Below are 27,333 nucleotides of genomic sequence, written 5' to 3' on the forward strand. Positions count from 1 at the left end.
ATTATTATTTTAAAATGATCAATTCGGGAACCTGGGTTTTAAAAAATGGAAACTATAATAAATCTTTTTCTAACCTAATAACCAATTGACCCACTGACCTCCTTTGGAATTTAGGTTAAATCTGATTCACAGGTATTTCTGGGACTGTTGGATCTATTAACATTAATTAAAAGTAATGCTGAGGGGCGCCTGGGTGGCTCAGATGGTTAAGCGTCTGCCTTCGGCTCGGGTCATGATCCCAGGGTCCTGGGATCAAGCCCCACATCGGGCTCCTGGCTCAGCGGGGAGCCTGCTTCTCCCTCTCCCTCTGCCTCTCTCCCTGCTCATGTTCTCTCTCTCTCTCTGTATCTCTGTGTCTCAAATGAATAAATAAAAACTTTTTTAAAAAAAGTAATGCTGAAATTTAATTGATGGGTATAGTACAGAACTCAAGCAACAATCCTTAATAATGTTTATCACCATTTATGAAAATTTCTAACTTGCTTCTACAGACTGCTCGGTGTTTATATTATAGCTAAAAAGATAATTATTCCTAAAAAAACAATTTTAACTTGTAAAGAAAGATCCAAATACTTTTTAAGTTAATTGTTTAATCTATGAGTAAAAATGAAATTAAACAGTTCTCAAGTTAAAAAAAAATAAAGAAATCATCTACATAATTGATAACATATCCCTGGTGTGTCTGGCAATGCCATTGCAAACTAATGATGAGAGAATGAGATATCATGTTAAGGACTCCTAATTCCACCTCTGCTACTACTATGCTCATTCAAAGCCTTAATTTCCACCTTTAATATTAATAAAATGAAGATCTGTAATATTTTAAATGTTATTTTACATCAAATTCAAGATTTATAGTTACAGAAGAGAATAAAGTAAACCTCAGGGGGCGCCTGGGTAGCTCAGTCAGTTGAGTGCCCAACCCTTGATTTTGGCTCAGGTCATATCAGGGTCCAGAGGCTGAGCCCTGAGTTGGGCTCTGCGCTCAGCAGGGAGTCTGCTTCTCTCCCTCTTCCCCTGCTTCCTCCCCACCCTGCTCTCTCACATGCACGCTCACTCGCTCTCTCTCTCTCTCCCTAAAAATTACAAACAAAAAAAACACCCCACCTCTGGATCATGTTTGAGGATCATTACCAGCACTTGTTTGAGACTCAGCAAGTGACAAATTGTTGGCATCTTATTTTAGCAGAGGAGGTGTACACATTACACATATTATTAGAAATCTTAGGGCTCTTGGGTCTAGGTACGAGTTGAAAATCCTTATTGGACAAGGTCAGGTGTTCTACGTTTTAGAAGGGCACAAGAAAGGCTAAGAAGGCCATTGCCAAGACTAGTTGGTACGCAGGTATCTTAAGGGTCAGATCTTGTGGGATTCAGTAAGTGGAAGCCCATTCATTTCCTGAATCACTGTCGATCAGTTGAAGTCCTTGTCTGGCCTGTAGGGGGATATTCCACACCTAGGTTTATAGAACCCGGAGCTAACATGACTGAAGCCAGAGAATCTATGCCACATGCAGCTGGATGGATACGTTCCTAGACATAGTGGTTACCCCCATCAGTTGTCATGTATGTGTGAGGGGATGTAATGTTTTCCTTTCTTCCCATCAAAGATTCGCACAATTTCGAATTGTTCTTGGAGATTTTAATTTTGCTGGCATTCAGCAAGCCAATCGTATCCTGGGACCCATTTACTTCATCACTTTCATCTTTTTTGTGTTCTTTGTCCTGCTGGTAAGTATGACCATATATGTTCCCTTTTTTGCTTATATTTTTTTAGAATAAAAAATGAAATTAATTTAGAAGAAATTATAGTATCACTGCTTAGCTGTCAGAGCTTTTTACATTTATTAGGAATTGTGTGGATTCCTGGAAATCCAGGCTAGGTCCAGTGTCTAAATGTTTTCAGTTTGTCTTGGTGTCTGAGGTGTGCCAGGAATGTGCCCACTCTTCTCCGAATAGAACTTGAATATCCCAGGTCTCTCCAGCTGGGACATTCCATACTGGCAGAGATGAAAATATTCTGCCCATATTGCAATGGCTTCTAGCCCTTACAGCTAAAAGCTCATACCTCTGTGATTTTTTAGGAGTCCCCAGGATGTGCTTTCTCTATTACTGAGCATATGGCTACTTTTAAAATTTAAATCTAATTTACAGATCCCAGCACTCAGGGCGCCTGGGTGGCTCAGTCGGTTAAACATCTGCCTTCAGCTCAGGTCATGATGCCAGGGGTCTGGGACTGAGCCCCACATCGGGCTTCCTGCTCGGCGGGGAGTCTGCTTCTCCCTCTCCCTCTGCCCCTCCCCTCTGCTGGGCTCTCTCTCTCTCAAAATAAATAAATAAAATCTTAAAAAAAAAAAAAAATCCCAGCACTCATCAGAGTCACTAACATTTAAACTAAATTTTTACTAATTATTATTTCTCCCCAGAACATGTTCTTGGCAATTATTAATGATACTTATTCTGAAGTGAAAGCTGATTATTCAATAGGCAGAAGGCCAGATTTTGAACTTGGTAAAATGATTAAAAAGGTATGTCCAATTCTTTTCCTAATTTGAATTCTAAGACAAATCTTGTTCAGTTTATACTCTTGTCCTTTGAATAGCACTTGAACCCCAAGTAGTGGTGGGGGGTTTTTGTTTTGGTCCAATCTTGCTCTTATTTGTATTATTTCACTGCCAGGGAAGTGAGATTTCTTTCTGGCTTTAAAAAAGGTGACCAAAATTATTTCAGATTTCAATATATCAAATAGCAATTGAGCTGTGTACTAAATGCAAAGCATGTTGGGTTTTATAATAAAACTGTCCCTTCCCTCCAGAAAAATTTTAACTTAGATGCTAGTAAAATTCTATGAACAATCTTATCTTACTCACTTTCATGTTTCTGTTAATGGCAACACTCTTCTCAGTCACTCCAGGATTAAAAACCTTGAATTTTTTATTCCCTGTCCCTCATATGGTCTGTTGCCAAGGCTTCTGTGTCAAGTTCATCTCTGTAGTTTTTGTTCACATTTGCAAGATTCAAAGACATGTTGAATTCTAACCACCACCACTGGGTTAGGGCCCTCGGTACTTTTCACCTGGCCTTCTGTCCGGTAACCTCTTCTGGCCTCTTCCCTGTGCCAGTCCAGCTCTGATATCACTTCTCTGGTCACAATTCTTCAGAGCTTCTCTGGGCCTGTCAAAGTAAGTCCAAGTTCTTTATCTAAACCGAAGGACCTTCTCACGTCTCACCGTCCCAACCGGTCTTTATTCCTGACCACTGAACTATATAGCATGTCTACCTTCCATGCCTCCATGGACAGCACAGTATGTCCCAGCCAGTGTTTGAGCACAGAGCTATGCACCATCACTTGCCATCCCTCTCCCCTCTGGGCCCTGCTCATGTCACTCACTGACCCCAGCAGTGTTCCCTCCATTCCCTCGATGACCTGCTAATCTCCCAGAGTGGCATCTTCCCTGTCCTCTTAACACCTACCTCACTGGGGTTGTTAGTAGAGGCACGTCTGTACCATCTTGCTCATCTCTGCACAGCCATGGCTCTAACCACAGCACTTCACACAGGAAAAGTCCTAAGAGCCATGAGGCGGGTGGAGTTTAAAAACTCTGTCCAAGAACTCACCTGTAAAAGGAAACTATTAATATATCCCCCAGTGAGCTGAAGTGTAGGTTTTTTCATCTTTTATCTCTTGATTATGATGCTGGTTACATGCATTAAAGTGTTAACATCCTGAAATGCAATATATGTTAATAAAGCTTTTCAAAGATTTTTTTTTTCCAAGTTCAAGTGCGATGCCCACAAGAGAACCCTTTCCTTTTTCACTAGCAGGCAGAAAACGTAAGCAGTGACAAAGTGAAAGACAGATAATCATAGCATTGCCTCCGTATTTCTTTAGGGTAGTAGTCCCTGGAGACAGGCATTCCATATTTCTTATTCCTTGATCAAAACTAATACAGGATATACATTTTTTCTAACTTTAAAGTATTTTTAATTATGCCCAGAGTTACAACAATGCTCTTGAAAAACTCAGACTAAAGAAACCTGAAGAGGGAGAAGACGAAAAAAGGTAAGATGACTTAAATTTTTAACTTGCCATTTCAAACTGTATGTTGTATTAGAAACTCACAATGAGAGTAAGGTTTTGATTGCAAAACAATCACCATCCAATGTGCTGATTCTAAATACGTGTCAGTACATCGTAGAACCTCCTAATTCTGTGAGTGCCATGAGACTCTAAGCTAAGCTAATTAAAAATTAATATAACACATGCTATGCCACTTAGAAAAAGCTTTAACAGAAAGCTGGACAGAATACAGACCCCCTAAAAAGGTAGGAAAAAATTTTAGTCTACTTTAAGTGCATTCACCTAGCTATCAAAATAAAAACATTTTTACACAAAATAGTTAAGGATGTCTTTATATCTACTGAATCATTTTGGTGTCAAAATGCTTCCGAAACCCAGGCCTCTGGCAGTGGGACATAATATAAACATTTTTTTTTATAGCTAGAGATGTGACACTCTGGAGAATTTATTAATGACCACATTTTCCAAATGTTATCAGAAAGACCAAAAATGCAATTCAGATCCTTACTATAGAGCTGGTCTTATTTAATGCTGGCATTTCCCTTTCTATCGTCATATGCCTCTGATTTTTATTTTATATTCTTAGTGCGAAAAGCGGAGATTTAGTCGAGCGAGCCAGAAGAGAAGGCTTTGATGAAAATGTAAGATTTTAACTTTCTCATAAAGATAGCTTTATTAGAAATATGCCTACAAAAGGGTTCAGATTAAGGATTGAAATGATTTGCTTTCTTTAGAGCAGTAGTTTCCACCTCCAAAAATTTCTCCCAGAATCCAGCGGTTTTGTTGTTTAGAACAAGTCATTTCAATCCTACACGCTACCTTACTGTTGCGCTCAGCCAGATGCCCTGATGCTCCAGCTGTAGTCACTGTGGGATTATCACTCAGGGGGTCGTTGAGTATGCTCTATTGACATGATCATGTAATTTTTCTCTTGTAATCATTAATGTGATGAATCACTTTAATGTTTTATACAGCTAACCCTTGAACAATGAAAATGTTATGTTTACAGTGCTGTAAACAAAATCCGTATGTACGTGGACCCACGTAGTTCAAACCTGTGTTGTTCAAGAACCATGTTGTTGAACAACAGTTTGAACTTCGCAGGTCCAGTTATATGTGGGTCTTTTTTTTTTTAATAAATACAGTGCAGTATTTACTGTAAATGTATTTTCTCTGCCTTATGATTTTATCAGTAACATTTTCTTTCTAGCTTACTTTATTGTAACAATACAGTATATAATACATATAATATACAGAATATGTTTTAATCAACCACTTATGATATTGGTAAGTCTTCAATCAACAGTAGGCTATTAGCTGTTAGGTTGGTTTTTTGTTTTTTTTTAAGATTTTATTTATTTGACAGAGACACAGCGAGAGAGGGAACACAAGTAGGGGGAGTGGGAAAGGGAGAAGAAGCAGGCTTCCTGCTGAGCAGGGAGCCCAATGCAGGGCTCAATCCCACGACCCTGGGATCATGACCTGAGCCGAAGGCAGCCGCTTAACTGACTGAGCCACCCAGGGAGTCAAAAGTTGCACACACGTTTTTGACTGCACAAGGGTCGGCACCCCCTAGCCCCTGTTCAGGGTCAGGTTCCTGTTGTTCAGGGTCAGCTCTACATGGAGTGGAGCTAAGTTTCTCACTGTGAGGTAAGGGAGTTACAAAAAGGAAAGGTTGAAGGTTAAGATGAACTTTGTGGTGTTGGATTAGAATTGTAGATGTGTATATGTGTGTTTGTGTGTGTATTCTGTAGCTCTGTCTGTCCACTGAGAAGTCTAGAAGTAATAACACAGTTAGTTGCCCAGACCTTGGTTTCCAAATACCATTCTCTTCTAAAAGGAACCAGGGCCCCTTGGAGATATGGCTAAATTCCGGGGCTGGAAAATACAACATGAGTCTGGAATATCTTGTTGAGCCAGAAAGTAAAAGTGCTCAAAGAATGATGATCTGTTAAAAGGACACAAGAGTCAAAGTCGAGGGCTCCCGCTAGCCAAACCTGGGAATACTCAAGTACTTTAATGAATAATAATGTATAACCCATTGAATAATATCGGATTCCATGAGTTCATACTGACCTGAACATATACATGGATAAAAGTTGGAGGAAGAATGGAACTTTTCCATACCACTCCACAAAATGCATATTAATTACAAAAAGAAAAGGAGTTATGTCAGGGTGGAGGAATCTGGCAGACGTTGCCTAATCAGTATGGGAAAAAACTGAAATCATATGCCAGCTGATAAGATGCTAAGAGAACACAGCATCACTTCAGTAACACTCCTGCCAAAGATGTGTAACATAACAAAACACAAAACTAAACTACTGAGGGATGTTCTACAAAATGACTGGCCTGTATTCTTCAAAAGGATCAAGAAAGCCAAGGTAAAGCTGAGGAACTATACCAGACTGAATGAGATTAAAAGACGAGTAAACGTAACTAATCCTGGACTCTAGATCCTTTTACTATAAAGGGCATCACTGGGACAAGTGGCAAATTCTAATGGGGGACTCAGCATCAGAGAATAACATTCTATCAATATTAGTTTTCTGATTCTGATGGTTATGCTGTGATTATAATAAAGGAGAATGTCCTTGTATGCAGCAAATATATACTGACATGCTCAGGGACAATGGGACAATTGTGTCGGCAACTCCAAATACTTCAAAGGAAAAAAAAATATTTGTACTGTTCTTCTAAGTTTTCTACAAGTTTGAGATTCTTTTAAAAACAAAATTAAAATTCAGTAAACCATTTCTGAAATAAAAGATGATGTAATTGAAAAACACACTGTGTACCTAGGGGAAATCACCTAGAATGAACATGATACTCATCCAAGTAAAGTATGGACTTAACAAGAAAAAGAAAACCAGGTTAGCATGACAACATTCAACACCATAAATCAACAGAAAAATACCTACAAATTATGCAAGGAAAGAAGATGTAAGCCAAGCATATTTATATCCAGCAGACTTGTGCTGCAAGTTTGTAAAGGCTCAAATAGTTTTGAACACGTAAGGACCCAGAGAATACTGTTGTATCCCTGAGGATTCTATGAGAATGATTAGAGAAATTTTGGAAAAAGCAAGAGAGGAGAGGGAAGGTATAAAGTAGAAAAAGTTGACTGGTTTGAATATATAGCTAAAAGTTAAAGAATTATCATTTAGAGTTAATAATCAGTAAGAGTAAATTTTAGCATATTTAATAATACAATAATAAATAAATAGTTTCAATGATTTTAAAACACATTTTCTTTTCACATTTTAACATTGTTAAAATCAAGATGTGCCTTATGGTTGACAGGGTGTCATACGGTAACTGGCAGCCTTTCTTTCTTAAGTGGTCCATAAACAATGGTGTGTCTTACACTAGACTCCATCTCTCAGACACAATGAAACATAGTAATAAGACTAAAGATATTGGGATGCCTGGGTGGCTCAGTCGGTTAAGCGTCTGCCTTCGGCTCAGGTCATGATCCCAGGGTCCTGGGATCGAGTCCCACATCGGGCTCCTTGCTTGGCAAGGAGTCTGCTTCTCCCTCTCCCTCTGCTGCTCCCCCTGCTTGTGCTTTCTCTCTCTCTGACAAATAAATAAAATCTTAAAAAAAAAAAAAGACTAAATATAGTTGGGTAATGGAAAGGAAGATGATGAGGAGGAAAAAACCACAAGCTCATTTTCTTGTTGAACTTGTTTGATTCCTTGTTGAGAGAACCAAAGCAAGAAGAGAGGACCCAAGTTGCATAAAAGGATACATGAATAAAAACAGACCACTAAAACAAAAATATATACCATCCTAAGGGTAGAAGAACCAAAACAGAAACAAAAAGCAAAATATGTCACGTGGTAAAAAAAATTTAAAACATACCATAAAACAGTATAACTGTGACCAGTTATGTCTGACATATCAGTAGAAGCAACTTACACTTAATTTACTTAAAAAGAAAAATTTTCAGATTGAATCACAAAGCAACACCCAGTTCTATGCTATATCCTAAAGTATACACCTAAAACAAAGTGATTCAGAAAAGTTCAATATAAAAGAACAAGCAAAGGTGTAAACAGGTAAGCAAAAGATTTAGAGGACACAACTGAATAAGGTAGAATTCCAGACCTACAGCCAAAAACAAAAACAAAAAAGACCTACAGCTCTAAATGAGATGAAGGGTACTCGATAGTGCTAACATCAACTTTAATAGTTATGATTATCTATGCACCAAATAATACAGCATCAAGTTCCATCAAGTATGGCCCACTAAACTCATAAAATGAGAAATAAACAGGAACACTAAAAATAGAGATCAAGAAAAATAAAAGGATAAGAACTACAGAACAATATAATGAATACGGTGATCTTATAGTTACGTATTTAACTTTGTACTCTCAGAAGATAGATCTGCTTTTCAAAAACCCATTCATAACAAACGATCATATAGAGGCACCTGGGTGGCTCAGTTAAGCGTCTGCCCTCAGCTCAGATCACGATCCCAGGGTCCTGGGATTGAGCCCCACATCAGGCTCCCTCTGCCCCTCCCCCCACCCCCGCTCGTCCTCGCTCTCTATCTCAAATAAATAAATAAAATCTTTTTAAAAAAATGATCATCTATTGGGCCACAAAGAAACTCAATAAATTCCAAAAATTGGTTAATATAGGAAAAATTATTTAAAAGCAACGTAGTAAAAATGTTTTAACAAAATCAGAAGAAAAAGATTATTTAACCAAGACTTTAAACTATTAAACAATTCTTGGGGTGCCTGGGTGGTTCAGATGGTTAAGCACTGGACTCTTGATTTCTGCTGGGGTCATGATCTCAGGGTGGTGAGACTGAGTCCCTTCTGGGAGTCCACACTCAATGGGGAGTCTGCTTCTCTCCCTCCTCCTCTGCCCCCCGCCCCCCACGCTGCCCTGGTCACACTTGCATGCACTCTCTCTCTCTAAAAATAAATAAAATCCTTGGGGCGCCTGGGTGGCTCAGTCAGTTAAGTACCCCACTCTTTTTTTTTATTCTTATGTTAATCCCCATACATTACATCATAGTTTTAGATGCAGTGTTCCATGATTCATTGTTTGTGCATAACACCCAGTGCTCCATACAGAATGTGCCCTCCTCAATACCCATCACCAGGCTAACCCATCCTCCCACCCCCCCTCCCCTCTAGAAACCTCAGTTCGTTTTTCAGAGTCCATCGTCTCTCATGGTTCATCTACCCCTCTGATTTCCCCCCCTTCATTCTTCCCCTCCTGCTACCTTCTTCTTCTTTTTTTTTTCTTCTTAACATATATTGCATTATTTGTTTCAGAGGTACAGATCTGAGATTCAACAGTCTTGCACAATTCACAGCGCTTACCAGAGCACATACCCTCCCCAGTGTCTATCACCCAGTCAGCCCATCCCTCCCACCCCACCCCCCACTCCAGCAACCCTCAGTTTGTTTCCTGAGATTAAGAATTCCTCATATCAGGGCGCCTGGGTGGCTCAGATGGTTAAGCGTCTGCCTTCGGCTCAGGTCATGATCCCAGGGTCCTGGGATCGAGTTCCGCATCGGGCTCCCTGCTAGGCAGGGAGCCTGCTTCTCCCTCTGCCTCTGCCTCTGCCTCTCTCTCTCTCTCTGACTCTCATGAATAAATAAAACATAAAAAAACAAAACAAAACAAAGAATTCCTCATATCAGTGAGGTCATATGATACATGTCTTTCTCTGTTTGACTTATTTCGCTCAACATAATACCCTCCAGTTCCATCCACGTTGTTGCAAATGGCAAGATCTCATTCCTTTTGATGGCTGCATAATATTCCATTGTATATATATACCACATCTTCTTTATCCATTTATCTGTCAATGGACATCTTGGCTCTTTCCACAGTTTGGCTATTGTGGACATTGCTGCTGTAAACATCGGGGTGCACGTACCCTTTCGGATCCCTACTTTTGTATCTTTGGGGTAAATACCCAGTAGTACAATTGCTGGATCATATGGTAGCCCTATTTTCAACTTTTTGAGGAACCTCCATACTGTGTTCCAGAGTGGCTGCACCAGCTTGCATTCCCACCAACAGTGTAGGGGGGTTCCCCTTTCTCCGCATCCCCGCCAACATCTGTCGTTTCCTGACTTGTTAATTTTAGCCATTCTGACTGGTGTGAGGTGGTATCTCATTGAGGTTTTGATTTGGATTTCCCTGATGCCAAGCGATATTGAGCACTTTTTCATGTGTCTGTTGGCCATTTGGATGTCTTCTTTGGAAAAATGTCTGTTCATGTGTTCTGCCCATTTCTTGATTGGATTCTTTGTTCTTTGGGTGTTGAGTTTGATGAGTTCTTTATAGATTTTGGATACTAGCCCTTTATCTGATATGTCATTTGCAAATATCTTCTCCCATTCTGTCGGTTGTCTTTTGGTTTTGTTGACTGTTTCCTTTGCTTTGCAAAAGCTTTTTATCTTGATGAAGTCCCAATAGTTCATTTTTGCCCTTGCTTCCCTTGCCTTTGGCGATGTTTCTAGGAAGAAGTTGCTGCAGCTGAGGTCGAAGAGGTTGCTGCCTGTGTTCTCCTTTAGGATTTTGATGGACTCCTGTCTCACATTGAGGTCTTTCAACCATTTGGAGTCTATTTTTGTGTGTGGTGTAAGGAAATGGTCCAGTTTCATTCTTCTGCATGTGGCTAATTTTCCCAACACCATTTGTTGAAGAGACTGTCTTTTTTCCATTGGACATTCTTTCCTGCTTTGTCAAAGATGAGTTGACCATAGAGTTGAGGGTCCATTTCTGGGCTCTCTATTCTGTTCCATTGATCTATGTGTCTGTTTTTGTGCCAGTACCATACTGTCTTGATGATGACAGCTTTGTAATAGAGCTGGAAGTCCGGAATTGTGATGCCGCCGGCTTTGCTTTTCTTTTTCAACATTCCTCTGGCTATGCGGGGTCTTTTCTGGTTCCATACAAATTTTAGGATTATTTGTTCCATTTCTTTGAAAAAAGTGGATGGTATTTTGATGGGGATTGCATTGAATGTGTAGATTGCTCTAGGTAGCATTGACATCTTCACAATATTTGTTCTTCCAATCCATGAGCATGGAACGTTTTTCCATTTCTTTGTGTCTTCCTCAATTTCTTTCATGAGTATTTTATAGTTTTCTGAGTACAGATCCTTTTCCTCTTTGGTTAGATTTATTCCTAGGTACCTTATGGTTTGGGGTGCAATTGTAAATGGGATCAACTCCTTAATTTCTCTTTCTTCTGTCTTGTTGTTGGTGTATAGGAATGCCACTGACTTCTGTGCATTGATTTTATATCCTGCCACTTTACTGAATTCCTGTATGAGTTCTGGCAGTTTTGGGGTGGAGTCTTTGGGGTTTTCCACATAAAGTATCATATCATCTGCAAAGAGTGAGAGTTTGACTTCTTCTTTGCCGATTTAAGTATCCCACTCTTGATTTCAGCTCAGGTCATGATCTCAGTGTTGTGAGATCGAGCCCTGCATCAGGCTCCACATTCAGTAAAGAGTCTGCTTGAGATTCTCTCCCTCTGCCCCTCCCCCCAGCTTGCATTCTCTCTTTCCTTCCAAGTAAATAAATACTTAAAAATAAATAAAATCTTTAAAAAAAACTATTAAACAATTCTTGAATCAAATAGGAAATACAAAATGAAATTGCAGAATTCTTATAAAAAAACAATAAAAACACTATAGAGCAGAATCTCTGAGATGAGGTCAAATGCCAGAGGGAAATCAACAGCCTTAAATTTATCAATAAAAATCAAGACTGAAAAACTGTATGTAACTCAAAAAGTTAGAAAAGAACAATAAATAGAAAAAACAGAAATAAGAAAGATAAAAACAATTAACGAGTGGCAAATACAAAGTTGTATAAATAAATAAAATGGCTGGTTCTTTGAAAAGATCAGTGGGAAGAAACTACTAGCCAACAAACATGGACTAAGAGGGAGAAAGCATAAACCTGCATAGTAAGAAATTGCAATGGGAGAAATAATGAAAAAACACCACTGAAACTGAAGAAACACAAACAAAGGGAAGGATATTCCATGCTCATGGATTAGAAGCCTTAGTACTGTTAAAATATTCATACTACCTGGAGCAATATACAGATTGAATGCAATCCCTATCAAAATTCCAATGACATTTTGCACAGAAAAAGAACGAAGAATCCTAAAATATGCATGGAACTACAAAGACCTCAAATAGTCAAAGCCATCTTGAGAAGAGTAACTGGAGAAAGAAGAAAGCTGGAGGCGTAATACACCCTGATTTCAAATTATATTACAAAGCTTTTGGAGCACCTGGGTGGCTCAGTCAGTTAAGCATCTGACTCTTGATTTCCGCTCAGGTCATGATCTCAGGGTTGTGAGATCAAGCCCTGCATCGGGCTCTGCGCTGGGTGTGGAGCCTCCGTAATATTCCCTCTCTCCTTCTCCCTCTGCCCCTCTCTCGCCCTTGCTTGCGCATTTTCTCTAAAAAACAAGAAAAAAAAGAAAAAAAAAAACCCCAGAGCTTTGGCAATCTAAATATTCTGGTATTTGCCTCAGAAGAGATACAAAAACCAATGGAATAAAATAGAGAGTCCAGAAATAAACCCTCGCATATATGACCAATTAATTTATGACAAAAGCACCAAGACTATACAATGGGGGAGGGACAATCTCTTCAATAAATGGTGCTGGGGAAACTAGACAGGCACATGCAAAAGAGCAAAACTGGACCAATATCTTACATGAAATTTAAATAAAATTAGCCCAAAATGGATTAAAGACTTGAACGTTAAGACACGAAACCATAAAACTCTTAGAAGACAACATAGGCAGTAAGTTCCTTGTCATCAGTCTCAGTGATGATTTTTTGGATCTGACACCAAAAACAAAGGCAGCAAAGGCAAAAACAAAACAAGGTGGACTAGAGCAAGCTAAAAAGCCTCTGGGCAGCAAAGGAAACAACAAAATGAAAAGGCAACCTACTGCATAGAAGAAAATATTTGCAAATTATGTATCTGATAAGGAGTTAATATCCAAAATATAAAAAGAACTCATACAACTCAATAACAAACTGAAAACAATCCAACTGGAAAATGAGCAGAGGATCTGAATAGATATTTGTCCAAAGAAGACATAGAGATGGTCAACAGGTACATGAAAAGGTGCTCAACATTCCTAATCATCAGGGAAATGCAAATCAAAACCGCAATGAGCTATCACCTCACACTAGTCAGAATGTCTGTCATCAAAAAGACAAGAGATATCAAGTATTGGCAAGGATGTGGAGAAAAGGTAACTCTTGTGCACTGTGGGTGGGAATGAAAACTGGTGCAGCTACTGTGGAAAACAATATGGAGGTTCCTCAAAAAATTAAAACTAGAACATGTGATTACCAGTAATTCCACTTCTGGGTATTTATCTGAAGGGAATAAAAACACTTAATTCTAAAAGATATCCACACCGTGTTCATTGCAGCATTATTTAGAATAACCAAGACGTGGAAATAACCTAAGCGTCCATCAGTGAATGAATGGATAAAGAAATGGATATATGTACAAAGGAATACTACTCAGCCATTTAAAAAAAAAAAAAAAGGGGGGGGAGGGTGCCTGGGTGGCTCAGTTGGTTAAGCAACTGCCTTCGGCTCAGATAATGATCCCGGAGTACCGGGATCGAGTCCCACATCAGGCTCCCTGCTCAGCGGGGAGTCTGCTTCTCCCTCTGACCCTACCCACTCCTGTGCTCTCTCTCTCTCAAATGAATAAAAAAAAAAAAAAAAAAAACCTCAGCATTTAAAAAAAAAAGGAAATGCTGCCACTTGCAACAATATGGATATACCTTGAGAGAATTATTTTAAGTGAAATAAGTTAGAGAAAGACAAATACTGTATGATCTCATATGTGGAATCAAGAAACAACAACAAAAAACAAAAAACTGAACTCCTAAATACAGAGAACAGATTGGTGGTTCAAGAGGGGGAAGGGTGGGAGTTGGTAAAATGGGTGAAGGTGGTCAAAAGGTACAAACTTCCAATTATAAAATAAGTTCTGGGGATGCATGTACAGCATGATGACTACAATTAATAATACCATATTGTATATTTGAAAGTTACTAAGAGAGTAGATCTTAAAAGTTCCAATCGCAAGAAAAAAATCTATAACTGTGTAGGGATGGATGTTAACTATTAACTACACTTACTATAGTGACCATTTCACAATATATACATAGATGAAATCATTATGTGGTACACCTGAAAAAATCACTAAGAGACTTTTTTGTATAACTCTTTGCAAATAACATTTGAAAAACTGAATGCAGTGGGTAATTTTTCTCTGAACATAAATTTACCAAAACTGAACCCAGAATAGAGCTTACAAAGGCTAAACAAATCCACTCTGTAGAATATTATAAAGTCATCAGAGCTACCTGAAAAATAAATCAGGCCCAGATGGCTTCACAAAGGAATTTTATCAGATTTGTAAGGAACAAATAGTTTCAATCTACTTAAGCTGTTCCAGAAAAAAAGAGAAAATGGAAAGCCTCCAAATTATTTTTATAAAATGGCTATATAGTCATTATGTAAAGTGACTATATATACATGTACACACACTATATATATACACATACACACACATATAAAATAACAATATATATACACACACACATACACTTACCACTTACAAATTTTGATCAAAAATCCTCAATAAAGTATTAGCAACAGAACCTAACAGAACACAGTAATATATCATGATTCGATAGGGTTTATTCTAAGAATGGAAAGATGGTTTAAAATTGGTAATCAACTAATTAACATAATTCATTCTATTAATAGATCCAAAAGGAAAGTTGCATGATCATTTTCCACAGATGCTGGGTATTTGATAAGATTCAGCATCCAATCTTAGGGGGACAACAAAACAAAACAAAACAGAAATCAATGGACACTTCCTTGATATGGTAAAAACATACTTAATCTCACACCCAAGCTAGCACCTTACTTAACAGGAAAACACTGGACATGTCAGGAACAAGAAAGGATGTACTGGAGGAATCAGCCAAAAACAATTAAGTAAGAAAAATAGAAGTGTAAGAATTGGGAGAGAAGAGGGCGCCTGGGTGGCTCAGTTGGTTAAACGACTGCCTTCAGCTCAGGTCATGATCCCAGGGTCCCGGGATCGAGTCCCGCATCGGGCTCCCTGCTCTGCGGGGAGCCTGCTTCTCCCTCTCCCACTCCCCCTGCTTGTGTTCCCTCTCTCGCTGTGTCTCTCTCTGTCAAATAAATAAATAAAATCTTTAAAAAAAAAAAAAAAAGAATTGGGAGAGAAGAGATATAAACTACCTTTACTTGACATATGATTCTCTTAAGTTTCCTTATGCAAATAGGTATGCATGTTTCCTAGGTATGCAAGTACCAGAATTCAATATAGCAATAATAAAAAAATAATTTACATAGTTATGTCATATATGCAAACACCAACCAGTTCATTAAAAATTATAATACTCTCTAATAGCAACAAAATAGAAAATGCCCAAGAATTTTTAATAAAAAGTATTTAAAACCAAGATAAGGAAAATTAAAGCATGCCTTAAAGACACAAAATACACTTGATCAAATATGAATATATACTTTCAGTCAGGACCTAATCAGGAAAATGGAGTACACATTATATATTTTTTTTATTTATTATTTTTTCTTTTTTAAGATTTTATTTATTTATTTGATAGAGAGAGCACAAAGGGGGTGTGAGAGGGAGAAGCAGGCTTCCCGCTGAGCAGAGAGCCTGATGTGGGACTCGATCCCCAGACCCTGGAATCATGACCTGAGCTGAAGGCAGCTTAACTGACTGAGCCACCCAGGTGTCCCCACATTATATATTTTAAACAGAAAAAATTTACTACAGGGAACTGGTTACATGGGTCCTGGAAGGCAGAAAAAGTAAAAACACTGACGCAACTCATACTCTAGGAAGATGCTACCACTCCCAAGGCTAAGGTTACAAAAGGTAAAGTTATCTGAACCTCCTCTTAGAGAAGGAGCCTACAGAGCTATTGTTCAAACCTCTAAGGTAACCCCCATCCCATTCCTGCTGTTACTATTTCTGAGGGAGTATGGTGAGGCTGGTTCTGGGTGTGCCGACGGGCTCTGCCATGCTGCAGCCAGGAGCCAGACCCTGGAGGGGACTACCATTAGCAGAAGCAATGCTGACAGATAAAAACGCAGATCCTTCACCCCATCATCCTTCACAAAGGCAGAACCTAACAAGCCAGTAGCAAGAGTCTGGGGAATGAGGTTTGTAAAACCTGAGACCTAGCACCATAGAGCATAAAAGGGTAAATTTTGAGTTGAGAGAAATCAGCTAAATAGTAGGTCCAGGTGACCCTTTTGGCTATTTAGTATATACATATGTAAATATACACACGTGTATATTTAGTATACACATATATACACTTGCATATAATGACATTAACTATTTTTCATGGTTCCCTCCAATAAGGTCGAACTATCCTTTATACAAATGAAGGCACTTTTATCCTCTCCCCCAAAAGGGAGAAGCAAAGTCCCAAGAATAATTCTATCTCTGGGTGATGTTAAGACCTTTCCTAATGATATCACAATTCCTTAAGAACTTAATGTTTAAACTACAAAGTTTTTTTTTTTTTTTTTAGTAAACTCTACCCACCACACAGGGCCTGAACTCACAACCCCGAGATCAAGAGTTGCATGCTCGTACTGACTACACCAACCTGGCATCCCTAAACTACAAAGTTTATTTTTGGACATAAAACAGGCATACCCCAGAGAATTCCCTGGGTTCCAAATATAGCTAGCCCTCTCTGCACCTGTTTTGTAGCAGCAACCAACTTCCCCTTGGTACTCAGTCCATTGAGCACCCACTTCTTTGCTTGCTGGTTCAGTAGCCTGAGGAATCCCAAATGGCCAGGTGATAGTCTCATATTCTTAGAGTCAGTTATCATGTCCCTTGGTGGAAGCACATCATCTATGAAGGTCTGATTCCTTGGAGTTCCCCTGCTACCAAATACTCGTTAGTCCAGTCAGAAAAACAAAAACACACAAGGCAGTCAAAAAAGAGGGCATTTACTACAGAGAATTCCTTCCTGAGGTATTAGAGGACTAGAAGAGCCAGTGTTGAACACTAAATGAATGCAGGGACAACAGTGACAGCTATCATCTACAGGGAAGAGGTGAGGCGATTAGAACCTTGAAACTTGGAGAAAATGCCCCCAGAATTGCCACTCTACTTGTGAGGAAAGGCGCCACTTTCCTGTGAACGTCAAGGCAGGCTTCACAGAAGTAGTGATGGTTGAGATGGGTTTTTGTGAAGGATGAGTCAAGTTTACTAGGCAGTCTATTTAACCCATACTACTACCACATCCATATTATTACAGGCCTGGTCATTTACAAATATTGCATGGCCTACCACTTAACACCATATTAAAAGTGTAAGTGGGGGCACCTGGGTGGCTCAGTTGGTTAAGCGACTGCTTTCGGCTCAGGTCATGATCCTGGAGTCCCGGGATCGAGTCCCGCATCGGGCTCCCTGCTCGGCAGGGAGTCTCCTTCTCCCTCTCCCACTCCCCCCTCTTGTGCTCTCTCTCTCTCTCAAATAAAAAAAAAAAAAATGTGAGTATGTCAAAATGTGACTGCTATAATGTGGCCAAAATAAAACTGCTATATAGCAAGACTGAAAGCCATCCTTTCCTACTTATGCTATGTTGGTTTAAAAGCAGACAACGTCTGATAGTTTCTCTGACCAGAACAGCACACATTTATCAAGTAAACAGTGTACAAACTTAGGCATCACCATCCTCTCTGGGCAGAGTAATCAGAATCCTCATAAAGGGATCAACTTTGGTACTTCAAATCATTGCTGGAGCAGGGCAGTATCATACTGATTTACTGAGAAGACTTTGGATCTGGGGCGCCTGGGTGGCTCAGGGGGTGCCTGGGTGGCTCAGTCGTTAAGCGTCTGCCTTCGGCTCAGGTCATGATCCCGGGGTCCTGGGATCGAGCCCGGCGTTGGGCTCCCTGCTCCGCTGGAAGCCTGCTTCTCCCTCTCCCACCTCCCCTGCTTGTGTTCCCTCTCTCGCTGTGCCTCTGTCAAATAAATAAATAAAATCTTAAAAAAAAAAAAAAAAGACTTTGGATCATATCAGGATGCAAAGTCTCCTTTTTTTTTTTTTAAAGGTATATTTATTTATTTACTTATTTGAGAGAGAGAGAGAGAGAGCACACGCAGGGGGAGTGGCTGGCAGAGGGAGAAGCAGAAGCAGGCTCCCCAACTGAGCAAGGAGCCCAATGCGGGACTCGATCCCAGGACCCTGGAATCATGACCTGAGCAGAAGGCAGATGCTTAACCGACTCAAGTCACCCAGGCGCCCCTCCTCTTTTTTTTTTTTTTTTTTTTTTTTTTTTTTTTTTAGTGCTGTCCCTATGTTCTACATTATGTAAGAGTGCATTTTTTCTAAAGTTGGGAAAAAGTTATTTGGACACTAAAAGGGAAGCGGGTGGTAGTGAGGACAAAACACAGGAAGGACTCTTTAGGAGCAGAGACAAACGTAGCAACAATTTTGTTATGAGGAACTTATTTTGGGGTCTGTGGGCAGATTGGAGTGCACATATTGACGCAGTAATCCTGAAAAGGGGACCAGGGACTGTTAGGTAAGACTGCAGTGGTCTGGCTTTGAAGCAGCTGGGAGGGCAAATACCCACAGATGTACCTGAAGTACATCTGCTTCATTACACAACAGAAGTACAGAAAAGAACAGCTCAGCTTTAGCCTAGTGAAGAACAGAGAATGTAAGAAATTCAGCTGGAGAGGCGGAGGGGAAGATGGCAGTGAAACGAGAATAAGCTGATGATTTGTAATTTAAAAAACCCCTAACTCTGGTGAACAGTTCTAACACCAAGTCCTCTCAAATGAATCTGCTGATGCATAGATCTTAAAGCCAGGAAGGGCAAAACTCCAGTGGGGCTCAAAACCACAGCCCTGGAGAGACATAGTTTAAGATTTTCAACCCCATGATGCTCGAGTGCCAACGATGCTTGTCCTGTGACTTGACAGGAGATTCAAAGTGCAAAGCAGATGAAAAAGTGGAAAGAGAGGCTTGAGAAAAAGTATTATTCTGCAGAAATTCAAGATGACTACCAGCCTGTCACTCAACAGGAATTTCGAGAGTAAGTATGTGTTCTAACCAGGGCACTGTGGGATATCATGATATGGGGACCGGGGCCATGAGTTCCACTATTTTCCTGAAACCAGACCTTATTCTGTTGAATATGGTCATCTTTTTAACCCAACTTTGAAATTAAACAGAAAGCACAAGACTCTATTTGTTTAAATGTGAGGTGAGAATGGAACCAATTGCTTTTATCCTTACATCTCCAAATAGGAACTGCCATTTATATTTGATATGCATAGCAGCAAACACTGTTCTCCAGTTTTAGATTATAAGATCCAAACTTGGCCACACTAGGCATGTTTTAGAAGCTTAAAATACTATCTTCCCACTCCCAAGTACTTAACAATAGGTACTAATAATCTGCAGACTCTTTATGCACAAAGGTGTGTTACTCATTCTCTGCTTCCTTCTAAATTATCCTCTAGACTCTTTTTATATGCCGTGGAGCTGGAGAAAGAATTACACTATGTCAGTCTAAAACTAAACCGAGTGATGAGAAAGATTTCAACTCTACAACCTTGAGAGACGTGCAGGTGAGAACCTATGATATGATCATTGAGTATTTCTAACAAAGATTTATCCTTGTACTGATTTATTTCCTAAACATGTCCCCATTACAGGTAACTTCGAAAACACTACACCACCTATCAGCAAACTATCGTCAGTCAATGATGATCTCAAAAGATTTCCAGAAATTAAGTGCCCCTGAATGGGACCTACTGTACAATCCATGTGTATTACAGCACGCATCCAGAGTATACACGCAGTTACACATAAAGGATTTTATGACATTTATTAAATTCTAGCAATGTGAAGATAAAGTACAAAATAATGCTGCTTATGGTTCATGGGGAAGGTCTTTAATAGGTCACTAAGTAGGTAAAGTCAGTTTTCTCAGTGTTACCTAGAGTATAAAAACTGTTGGTGGGCGCCTGGGTGGCTCAGTTGGTTAAGCGACTGCCTTCGGCTCAGGTCATGATCCTGGAGTCCCAGGATCGAGTCCCGCATCGGGCTCCCTGCTTGGCGGGGAGTCTGCTTCTCCCTCTGACCCTCCCCCATCTCGTGTGCTCTCTCTCTCATTCTCTCGGTCTCAAATAAAAAAAAATTAAAAAATAAAAAAATAAAAAAAATAAAAACTGTTGGTGCTTTCATCATATACCACGTTCTAACTTCTTCTGGCCATAGATAAATTAACAAATACTTAGGATTTTGGAAAACCATTATATAAGACCCCAAATAAAATAACCTCACCTCCATTCTTTCCAGTTTGAGGTCACCTAGAAAAAGCTAAAATGTAGAAGAACAAACTTCCCAATCATCTACAGAAATTTCACTAATATTTTCAAACTGGAAATTCATCTAAAAAGTTCCTAAAGTAACACATTTAAAGTTTCCTTAAAGTGTTTCCTCACCAATCTAAAAGCAAAATATACTTTAAAAAACAAAGAGCAAGATAGGAGTATCAGGGTTATGAGAAGTCAACTTAATGTATGAGAAGTAGGAATGAGGGCACTGCAAAAGCCCTGTCTGGGTGGTTGGAAAGTTGTGTGAAGTAGCAACTCTTCTAATTTCTTCAGTGGGTTACATAAGCCCTCCTAGAAGAGCCGTATGTTCTCTTGGCACAAACACCATCATCTGACCATAGTACTCGACTTCCACATTGATGCTCAATAGATTTTACATCTACCCACCTCCCTGAGGCCAACCTCTTCTCCTAGAAAACTGTACCTCAAGTTCGCTTAGTAGGATAATTCACTGCAACAAGAAATGCTGACTGTTCTCCTGCATCTTCTCCCTACATTCCCACAAGGCAATCAATAACATGGCCTTTCCTTGTCTTACCAATCCCCAGAGCTGTAGCCAGCCAAGTGGTTTAGCAACCCTGTTGTCCCCCAACATGGTCCCTCACTGAGGTAACTCAAACAAAGCCTAAGAACATTAAGGCAAGGAAACACTTAAGGTCTTTTTCTTTTTGAATATCTAGTGAAAACAAAACAAAAAACATTTACATTGACTTGGAACATTCAAGTTCTTTTATTACAAAAGTCTATACAATGAAGTGCCAGACACAGCAATGCAATTATATTGGTGGTCATATATATCTATATATTATTTGTATATAGATATACAGTTTTTACTTGTACCAAAGTAAAACTATCACAGACTGCCTAATTCTACCACCTACTGCTCAACTCTGACACACAGTACTGTCACATAGCGTGTTAAGTGCTGCCATGCCACTTGTATCTATTCTACCTGCAGCCAAACATGAACAGTGAGTAACCAACACCATGAAGCAGCTGTTAATTCTAAAATGAAACCAGTCAGGCCACTGACTTATAAAAATATGGTACTCATATAGATTTAGCATTATAAAGAAGGAATATATTATTTAAAACATTTAAATAGTGCATATGGACATTTTTGCATGTGGTATATAAAACATTCATATAAAACAATATACAGTGCACATTAAATTAGATGTTTGGATATACTCCCTCCCATCTGGAGACTGAAAGAAATTAAATGCACACTGCATGCTGCATTCAAATCAAAGTGTTACTTCTTTTGGCATTTTCAATTTCATTTTTCTAGGTATACATTATGAATAACCTAGCTGTATCAAAAGGAAACCACACGAGAAGGGCTGGATTTAGTGCTTTATTCCCCAACTACATGTTCACCACCAATGAACATTCCCTCCCCCCAAAAAAGGCATTGCACACACAGGTGAAATGTGAAATCCTAGAAACACTACTTATTATCAAGCTACTTCATGTGCTTACTATGTAATAGTGCCAGAAGTGTGAGGTTCATGCTTCCCTCACTTGATTAAAGAATGTTGCAGAAGTCCCATTTTTATATGGAACTGTTAATATCAGCTAGTTTAGAAAACCATGCATGAATCAATGCATGCAAAACATGGGCACAAAGTGAGACACTCATCAATCCAAAAAAGCACCAGGAAAAAAATTAACACATTAAGCCTGACCAGAATATGCTGTTATTGACTATATTCTTAGCTCAAATAAAGTCACCAATCTGTGAAAATCATTAGCAGAATGATACCGGAAGAGTACTTGAAGAAAAGCCATGCAAAGCCAAAGAATAAAAGATAAGCTTAGATTATATGACAAGGGGCATACCACCACACAACTGCTTTAAACAGCATGTGACTGAGGAAAAGGGCTCCTGTTAGAGGATGTTTTCTTTATGGATTTTGCTGATTTAAAAAAAAAAAAAATGATGCAACCCCCGGAAGGTACACGTTAAAGTGCAGTGGTATAGCCCTTGTGAAGGAAAGATTTAATTCAGGCATAATGACTCTTTTGCCAATTTAGGCCCACCTGACTGAACACACAAATCTAAGCACCATCAGTGTTCCTACACAGACATGGCTATTTTCTCACATTATCTGGAGGTGGGTAGGGGGAAAAAATACAGGATCTGATCCAGACAAACCACATCATCACCAGCTAATAAACAGTAACTGAGGAAACAAACAGTAACTTATGTCCCGTAGGCAGCATGTGGTATGATTCAGTTCTGTGTATGATGTTTGTTGTGTGTTTTCACTATACTAATAAACAAGGTCACTTTTTGGTCTACCCTCTGTTATCTTCATCCAGGAGCTGTGTGACCAGTGAATTGCAAAATTTTTCTAACATACTACCTGTGAGAAAGTGTCACTTTGGAAATTAAACAGAAATGTGTTCCACAGTAGGACTTGAAATTTCAGTTGATTTTGGTTTTCTAAGAAAACACAGGACATAGTTGCATATGTGCACATTTATAGGCTTTTCTTTCCAATTTTCAGTCATTCTGTAAGAAAAAGGCAACCGAAGAATTCAATGTGAAGATGTTCTTCTCAATTTTCTTCAGTAATTAAAAAAATAATAATAAAAATGAAGTTGGTGATAACAAAAAGCTTGTATCTCCAAAGTTCTTGAAGTTGAAAGAATAAAGTACTAGTCTTTTGCTAACAGGATGTATCTGTAGTACAAAACAATGATGAAAACTGGATGTTTGCTAAAGGTGGAGAGGACAGTCTGTGGTTAATATGGAACACCACGCTCCCTAGAGAGGGTCTACTTACCCTCCCGTCTTTCTCTAGTGGCACCACAACCAAGTACAAAATGATACTCTCGGAGTGCCTGACAAAATGAACTCAAGTACCAGCCAAGTACACACGAGGACAGCTTCAGGGAATACAACTGATTTTTATGATGTTTTCAAGGAGCATATTTTTATATGGATTTTGAAGAATCTTGTTTGCTGATAAGAACTTCAAGAAGCCTGAGTTTGGCTTTAATTTTCTTGTACTCCTTGTACTCCTCAAGCACTGGAACACGATCCTCTTTCTGGGCATTCCTAGGGTAGAAAATAAAATCTGTAATATTCTAGAGATCATCTGAAAAATAAAGTCCCAGAAGATGTCCTAATGTGAGACACAAGGTTACCAAATGTAAATTCAAATAAAAAATTCCTCTGCAAGAAAAAAGATTACTGGACTAGTTCCCCCCATCCCCAAGGAACATTCCTAAAATACTTCTATTTTTGATGAATTTCTCTATTGACAGATTAAATAATGCTGTACTTAACAATGGTCATTGCAGAAAACTAGGAAGTAACCAAACATTTTAGTAAGATATGCAGTGCTAGACTCTGTCAGGTCTGTGAGTGTATATTAAGTGCCAAAGGGTTACAACCAGTCATTTCATACATTTAGAAGGTACTTGAAAAATGCATTCTTACACTTAGATTTTTTTTTAACCATTTTGCCAACTATAGAGAAGACTCTCAAATTTGGAATTTGTAATATAGCTACTGGCTTGGTAAGACTACCCAGTTACATATATGGAAAAACTTTTCTGAGGCCTGAGATAATGCTCATTTCTGGCCACCATCTGAATTAGAATGTATTTTCCTTTAACAAACAAACAAAAAAGGTGTTACTTTTAAAAGAGTTCCACTGGGTCACCTGTGTCTCAGTTAGATAAAAGCACATGCCATACTGTATCCTAGAAGCCCACTGCTGATTGGCACCAGTACATGTTAGAAATGGGAATGGCCCGACCTGCAGCCCAAGCAGCAACAGTTTCAGTCTTCAGAATCCACACTGAGAATACCAGTCATGTTATAGGACCCTTTCTAAGAGGAAAAACAGGGGCGCCTGGGTGGCTCAGTCAGTTAAGCATCCGACTCTTGATTTCAGCTCAGGTCGTGATCTCAGGGTCGGGAGATGGAGCCCCACGTTGGGCTCCATGCTCAGCGGGGAGTCTGCTTGAGATTCTCTCTCCCTCCCTCTGCCCCTCCCCCTTCTCTCTCTCTAAAATAAATAAATCTTTAAAAAGAATTAAAAATAAAAATAAAAGGAAAACATCTTATTTCACAAAACACTTCCAAAAAGATGAGAATGTAGAATTCAAAAACACAATGTAACTGCCACTCAACCAAGCCCCCTAGGACAACTCTGAAATATTCTATCAGATGTTGCTTATTCTACCTCTGACTTTTTCTTGCCGTTAATAGATTACAGGCCTTCAAACTAAAAGGTATGTTTTCTACTTTTATTTTCAATGGTAATATCCTTACATGCACAATTTATTTCTACTCCTATACATTCCTTTAATTTAGCATATGGGCACCTGTAAGTTCAAGGAGAAAGAAGACTTAATTTTGTCATGTTCAACAAACCTTCCATTCTTCTGATAAAATGCTTCTTCAAATTCCCGCAACGTTTTGCGTAGTTTCTTTTTTTCAGCTCTGGCTTTCCAAAGTTGTTCCAGTAATTCAGGCCTAAAAGTTAAATGGGAAGAAAACATTACTGAAAGAGCACTGTGGTTCTTAGCAGGGGTTCAAACCCTGGCTGCAAACTAAAGTCAGCTGGGGAGCATTTAGAATCTACCAATGCCTAATCTGCAGCCCAGACCAACTAAATGTACCAATAGCTACAGGTAGGGCTCTACATCAGTATTTGGGGGGGGGGGGGGGCGGTTTCCCCAAGTGACCTTAAAGTGAAGCCAAGGCTACTGTGGAAAACAATATGGAGGTGGCTCAAAAAATTAAAAACCGTATGATCCAGTATTTCCACTATTGGGTATCTACCCAAAGAAAACAAAAACATTAATTCGAAAAGATATATGTACCCCTATGTTTACTGCATCATTATTTACAACAGCCAAGATATGGAAGCAGCCCAAGTGTCCATCAACAGATGAATGGATAAAGAAGATGTGGTGTCACATACACACACACACAATTATGGAATATTACTTGGCCATAAAAAAAAAAAAATGAAATCTTGCCATTTCCAACAACAAGGATGAACCTAGAGGGTATAGTGGTAAATGATTTAAGCCAGAGAGAAAAAAGATCTGTATGATTTCACTTACATGTGAAATTCGGAAAACAAAACAAACAGTCTCATTAAAACAGGGAACACACTGGGTGGCTGTGAGGGAGGGAGCTGGGTGGGGGCCTAGGTAAAGTAAGTGAAAGGGATAAGGAGGCACAAACTTCCAGTTATAAAGTAAAGAAGTCACAGAGGTGAAAAGTACAGCACAGGGAATATAGTCAATAATACTGCAGTAACATTGTATGTGACTACATTTATTGTGGTGAGCAATGAGTAATATATAGAATTGTTGAATCAACAATGCTGTATACCTGAAACTAATATAGCACTATATGTTAATTATACTTTAAAAAAAAAAGTGAAGCCAGGGCTGAAGACCACCATCATACACCGTTATCAGGGAAAGAAGCTGATAGAGAATAAACATAACTCTCAGCTGGTTCCAGCATTCTGTTACGAAACAAATGTCGGATTTTAGTTTCTTTAATTTTTAAAACACACTAATGTTTAATAAAGAAAATGTGAATGACAACATTTGTAAATCACACCCTTTAAGAAAGGTGTATCTCTTGAGCACATATTAATTCCCTCCAAGTGCTTGATTATTTAACACTGAACTTCTCAGCATGTAAATTTCATTATACAAATAGATTTAAAAAAAAAAAACCACAAACCAGCATACATACATAGAAGCTGCTCGAGTACTTGACAATCGAAGATCCAGAGCTAGTTTTTCTTGATTTTCTTCAACATCAGATTCAGAGTTTTCCAATGAAGACTGTGCCTGTACAGCAGTTTTCAAGATATCAGTTAACTCAGAGGACAGGGTAACACCATCTTCTTCTTCTTCCTAAAAAGATACCAAATAGGAATCAAATAGGCCATGACTCTCAACTTTTTCTTTCAGAGAATGATTTCTCTTAAGGATTACCTTGATTTCTTCAAAAAAATGGGCAGTTTCTCCTTCTATGATTGGTTGTAACATCTGACCCCTTCGCTTGGAAGATGGAGATCCCTGTAACAATCAACATGGTTTCTGCTTTATTTAAAGCATTCAAAGAAAGCTTCATTCACTATGGAACAGATACTAAACTTCATTTTCAAAATCTTAACCATACCATTTAAATATTTTTAGGAATTCCTTAGTAAATTCATTTTTGCTTATGTTTTCTTGTTATGTATGCACACGAATGCTAAATGATCATTTATGTCTGGATAGTCTAAAAGAGCTCATTCAATGAATAAAAAATAAAGTATTACATGTAATTTTATTCGGAACATTTTTTTTTTTAACAAGAGCTGTCAACTTTTTTAGTCTCAGGACACCTTTAAACTCCTTTTTAAAAAGTAACCCTGACCTTCCCCCCTCTTGTGCTCTCTCTCTCTCTCTCATTCTCTCTCTCAAATAAATAAAATATTTAAAAAAAAAAAAAGATTTCATTTATTTATTTGACAGCGAGAGACACAGGGAGAGAGGGAACACAAGCAGGGGGAATGGGAGAGGGAGAAGCAGGCTTCCCGCCAAGCAGGGAGCCCGATGCGGGGCTCGATCCCAGGACCCCGGGATCATGACCTGAGCCGAAGGCAGACGCCCAACGACTGAGCCACCCAGGTCCCCCTGCCCAATTTTTTTTTTAAAAGATTTATTTATTTTAGAGAGAGAGCACAAGCGAGCAAGTGGGGGTGGAGAGGCAGAGGAAAAGAGAATCCTGA

At 39.0% G+C, this 27,333-nt stretch overlaps 2 protein-coding genes across 9 annotated transcripts in view; one reads left to right on the top strand and one right to left on the bottom strand.

The window, feature by feature from the left end:
* The window catches only part of PKD2L2 (polycystin 2 like 2, transient receptor potential cation channel), a gene marked incomplete at its 5' end in the record, with an annotated part of 40,926 nt that extends 20,580 nt beyond the window's left edge, over positions 1 to 20,346 (top strand). The window contains 7 exons of the mRNA XM_045893037.2: positions 1,611 to 1,731; positions 2,427 to 2,528; positions 3,999 to 4,063; positions 4,668 to 4,722; positions 19,145 to 19,257; positions 19,688 to 19,795; positions 19,883 to 20,346. Coding sequence (XP_045748993.1) covers positions 1,611 to 1,731; positions 2,427 to 2,528; positions 3,999 to 4,063; positions 4,668 to 4,722; positions 19,145 to 19,257; positions 19,688 to 19,784 — 553 coding nt within the window. The remainder of the gene's footprint in view (positions 1 to 1,610; positions 1,732 to 2,426; positions 2,529 to 3,998; positions 4,064 to 4,667; positions 4,723 to 19,144; positions 19,258 to 19,687; positions 19,796 to 19,882) is intronic.
* Positions 20,347 to 21,281: 935 nt separating this feature from the next.
* Positions 21,282 to 27,333, bottom strand: part of FAM13B (family with sequence similarity 13 member B) — an 80,114-nt gene continuing 74,062 nt past the window's right edge. For all 8 annotated transcript variants that reach the window (XM_045893000.3, XM_045892990.3, XM_064595948.1 and 5 more), the window contains 4 exons: positions 26,552 to 26,635; positions 26,307 to 26,470; positions 24,960 to 25,061; positions 21,282 to 23,633 (listed from right to left, as the gene is read on the bottom strand). In XM_045893000.3, coding sequence (XP_045748956.1) covers positions 23,510 to 23,633; positions 24,960 to 25,061; positions 26,307 to 26,470; positions 26,552 to 26,635 — 474 coding nt within the window. In that variant the 3' untranslated portion in view covers positions 21,282 to 23,509. The remainder of the gene's footprint in view (positions 23,634 to 24,959; positions 25,062 to 26,306; positions 26,471 to 26,551; positions 26,636 to 27,333) is intronic.

Source organism: Mirounga angustirostris, unplaced genomic scaffold (assembly GCF_029215605.1).
Source record: "Mirounga angustirostris isolate CCGP_5_RB_7025 unplaced genomic scaffold, mMirAng1.0.hap1 SCAF_7, whole genome shotgun sequence".
In the NCBI taxonomy this organism is placed as follows: domain Eukaryota; kingdom Metazoa; phylum Chordata; class Mammalia; order Carnivora; family Phocidae; genus Mirounga; species Mirounga angustirostris.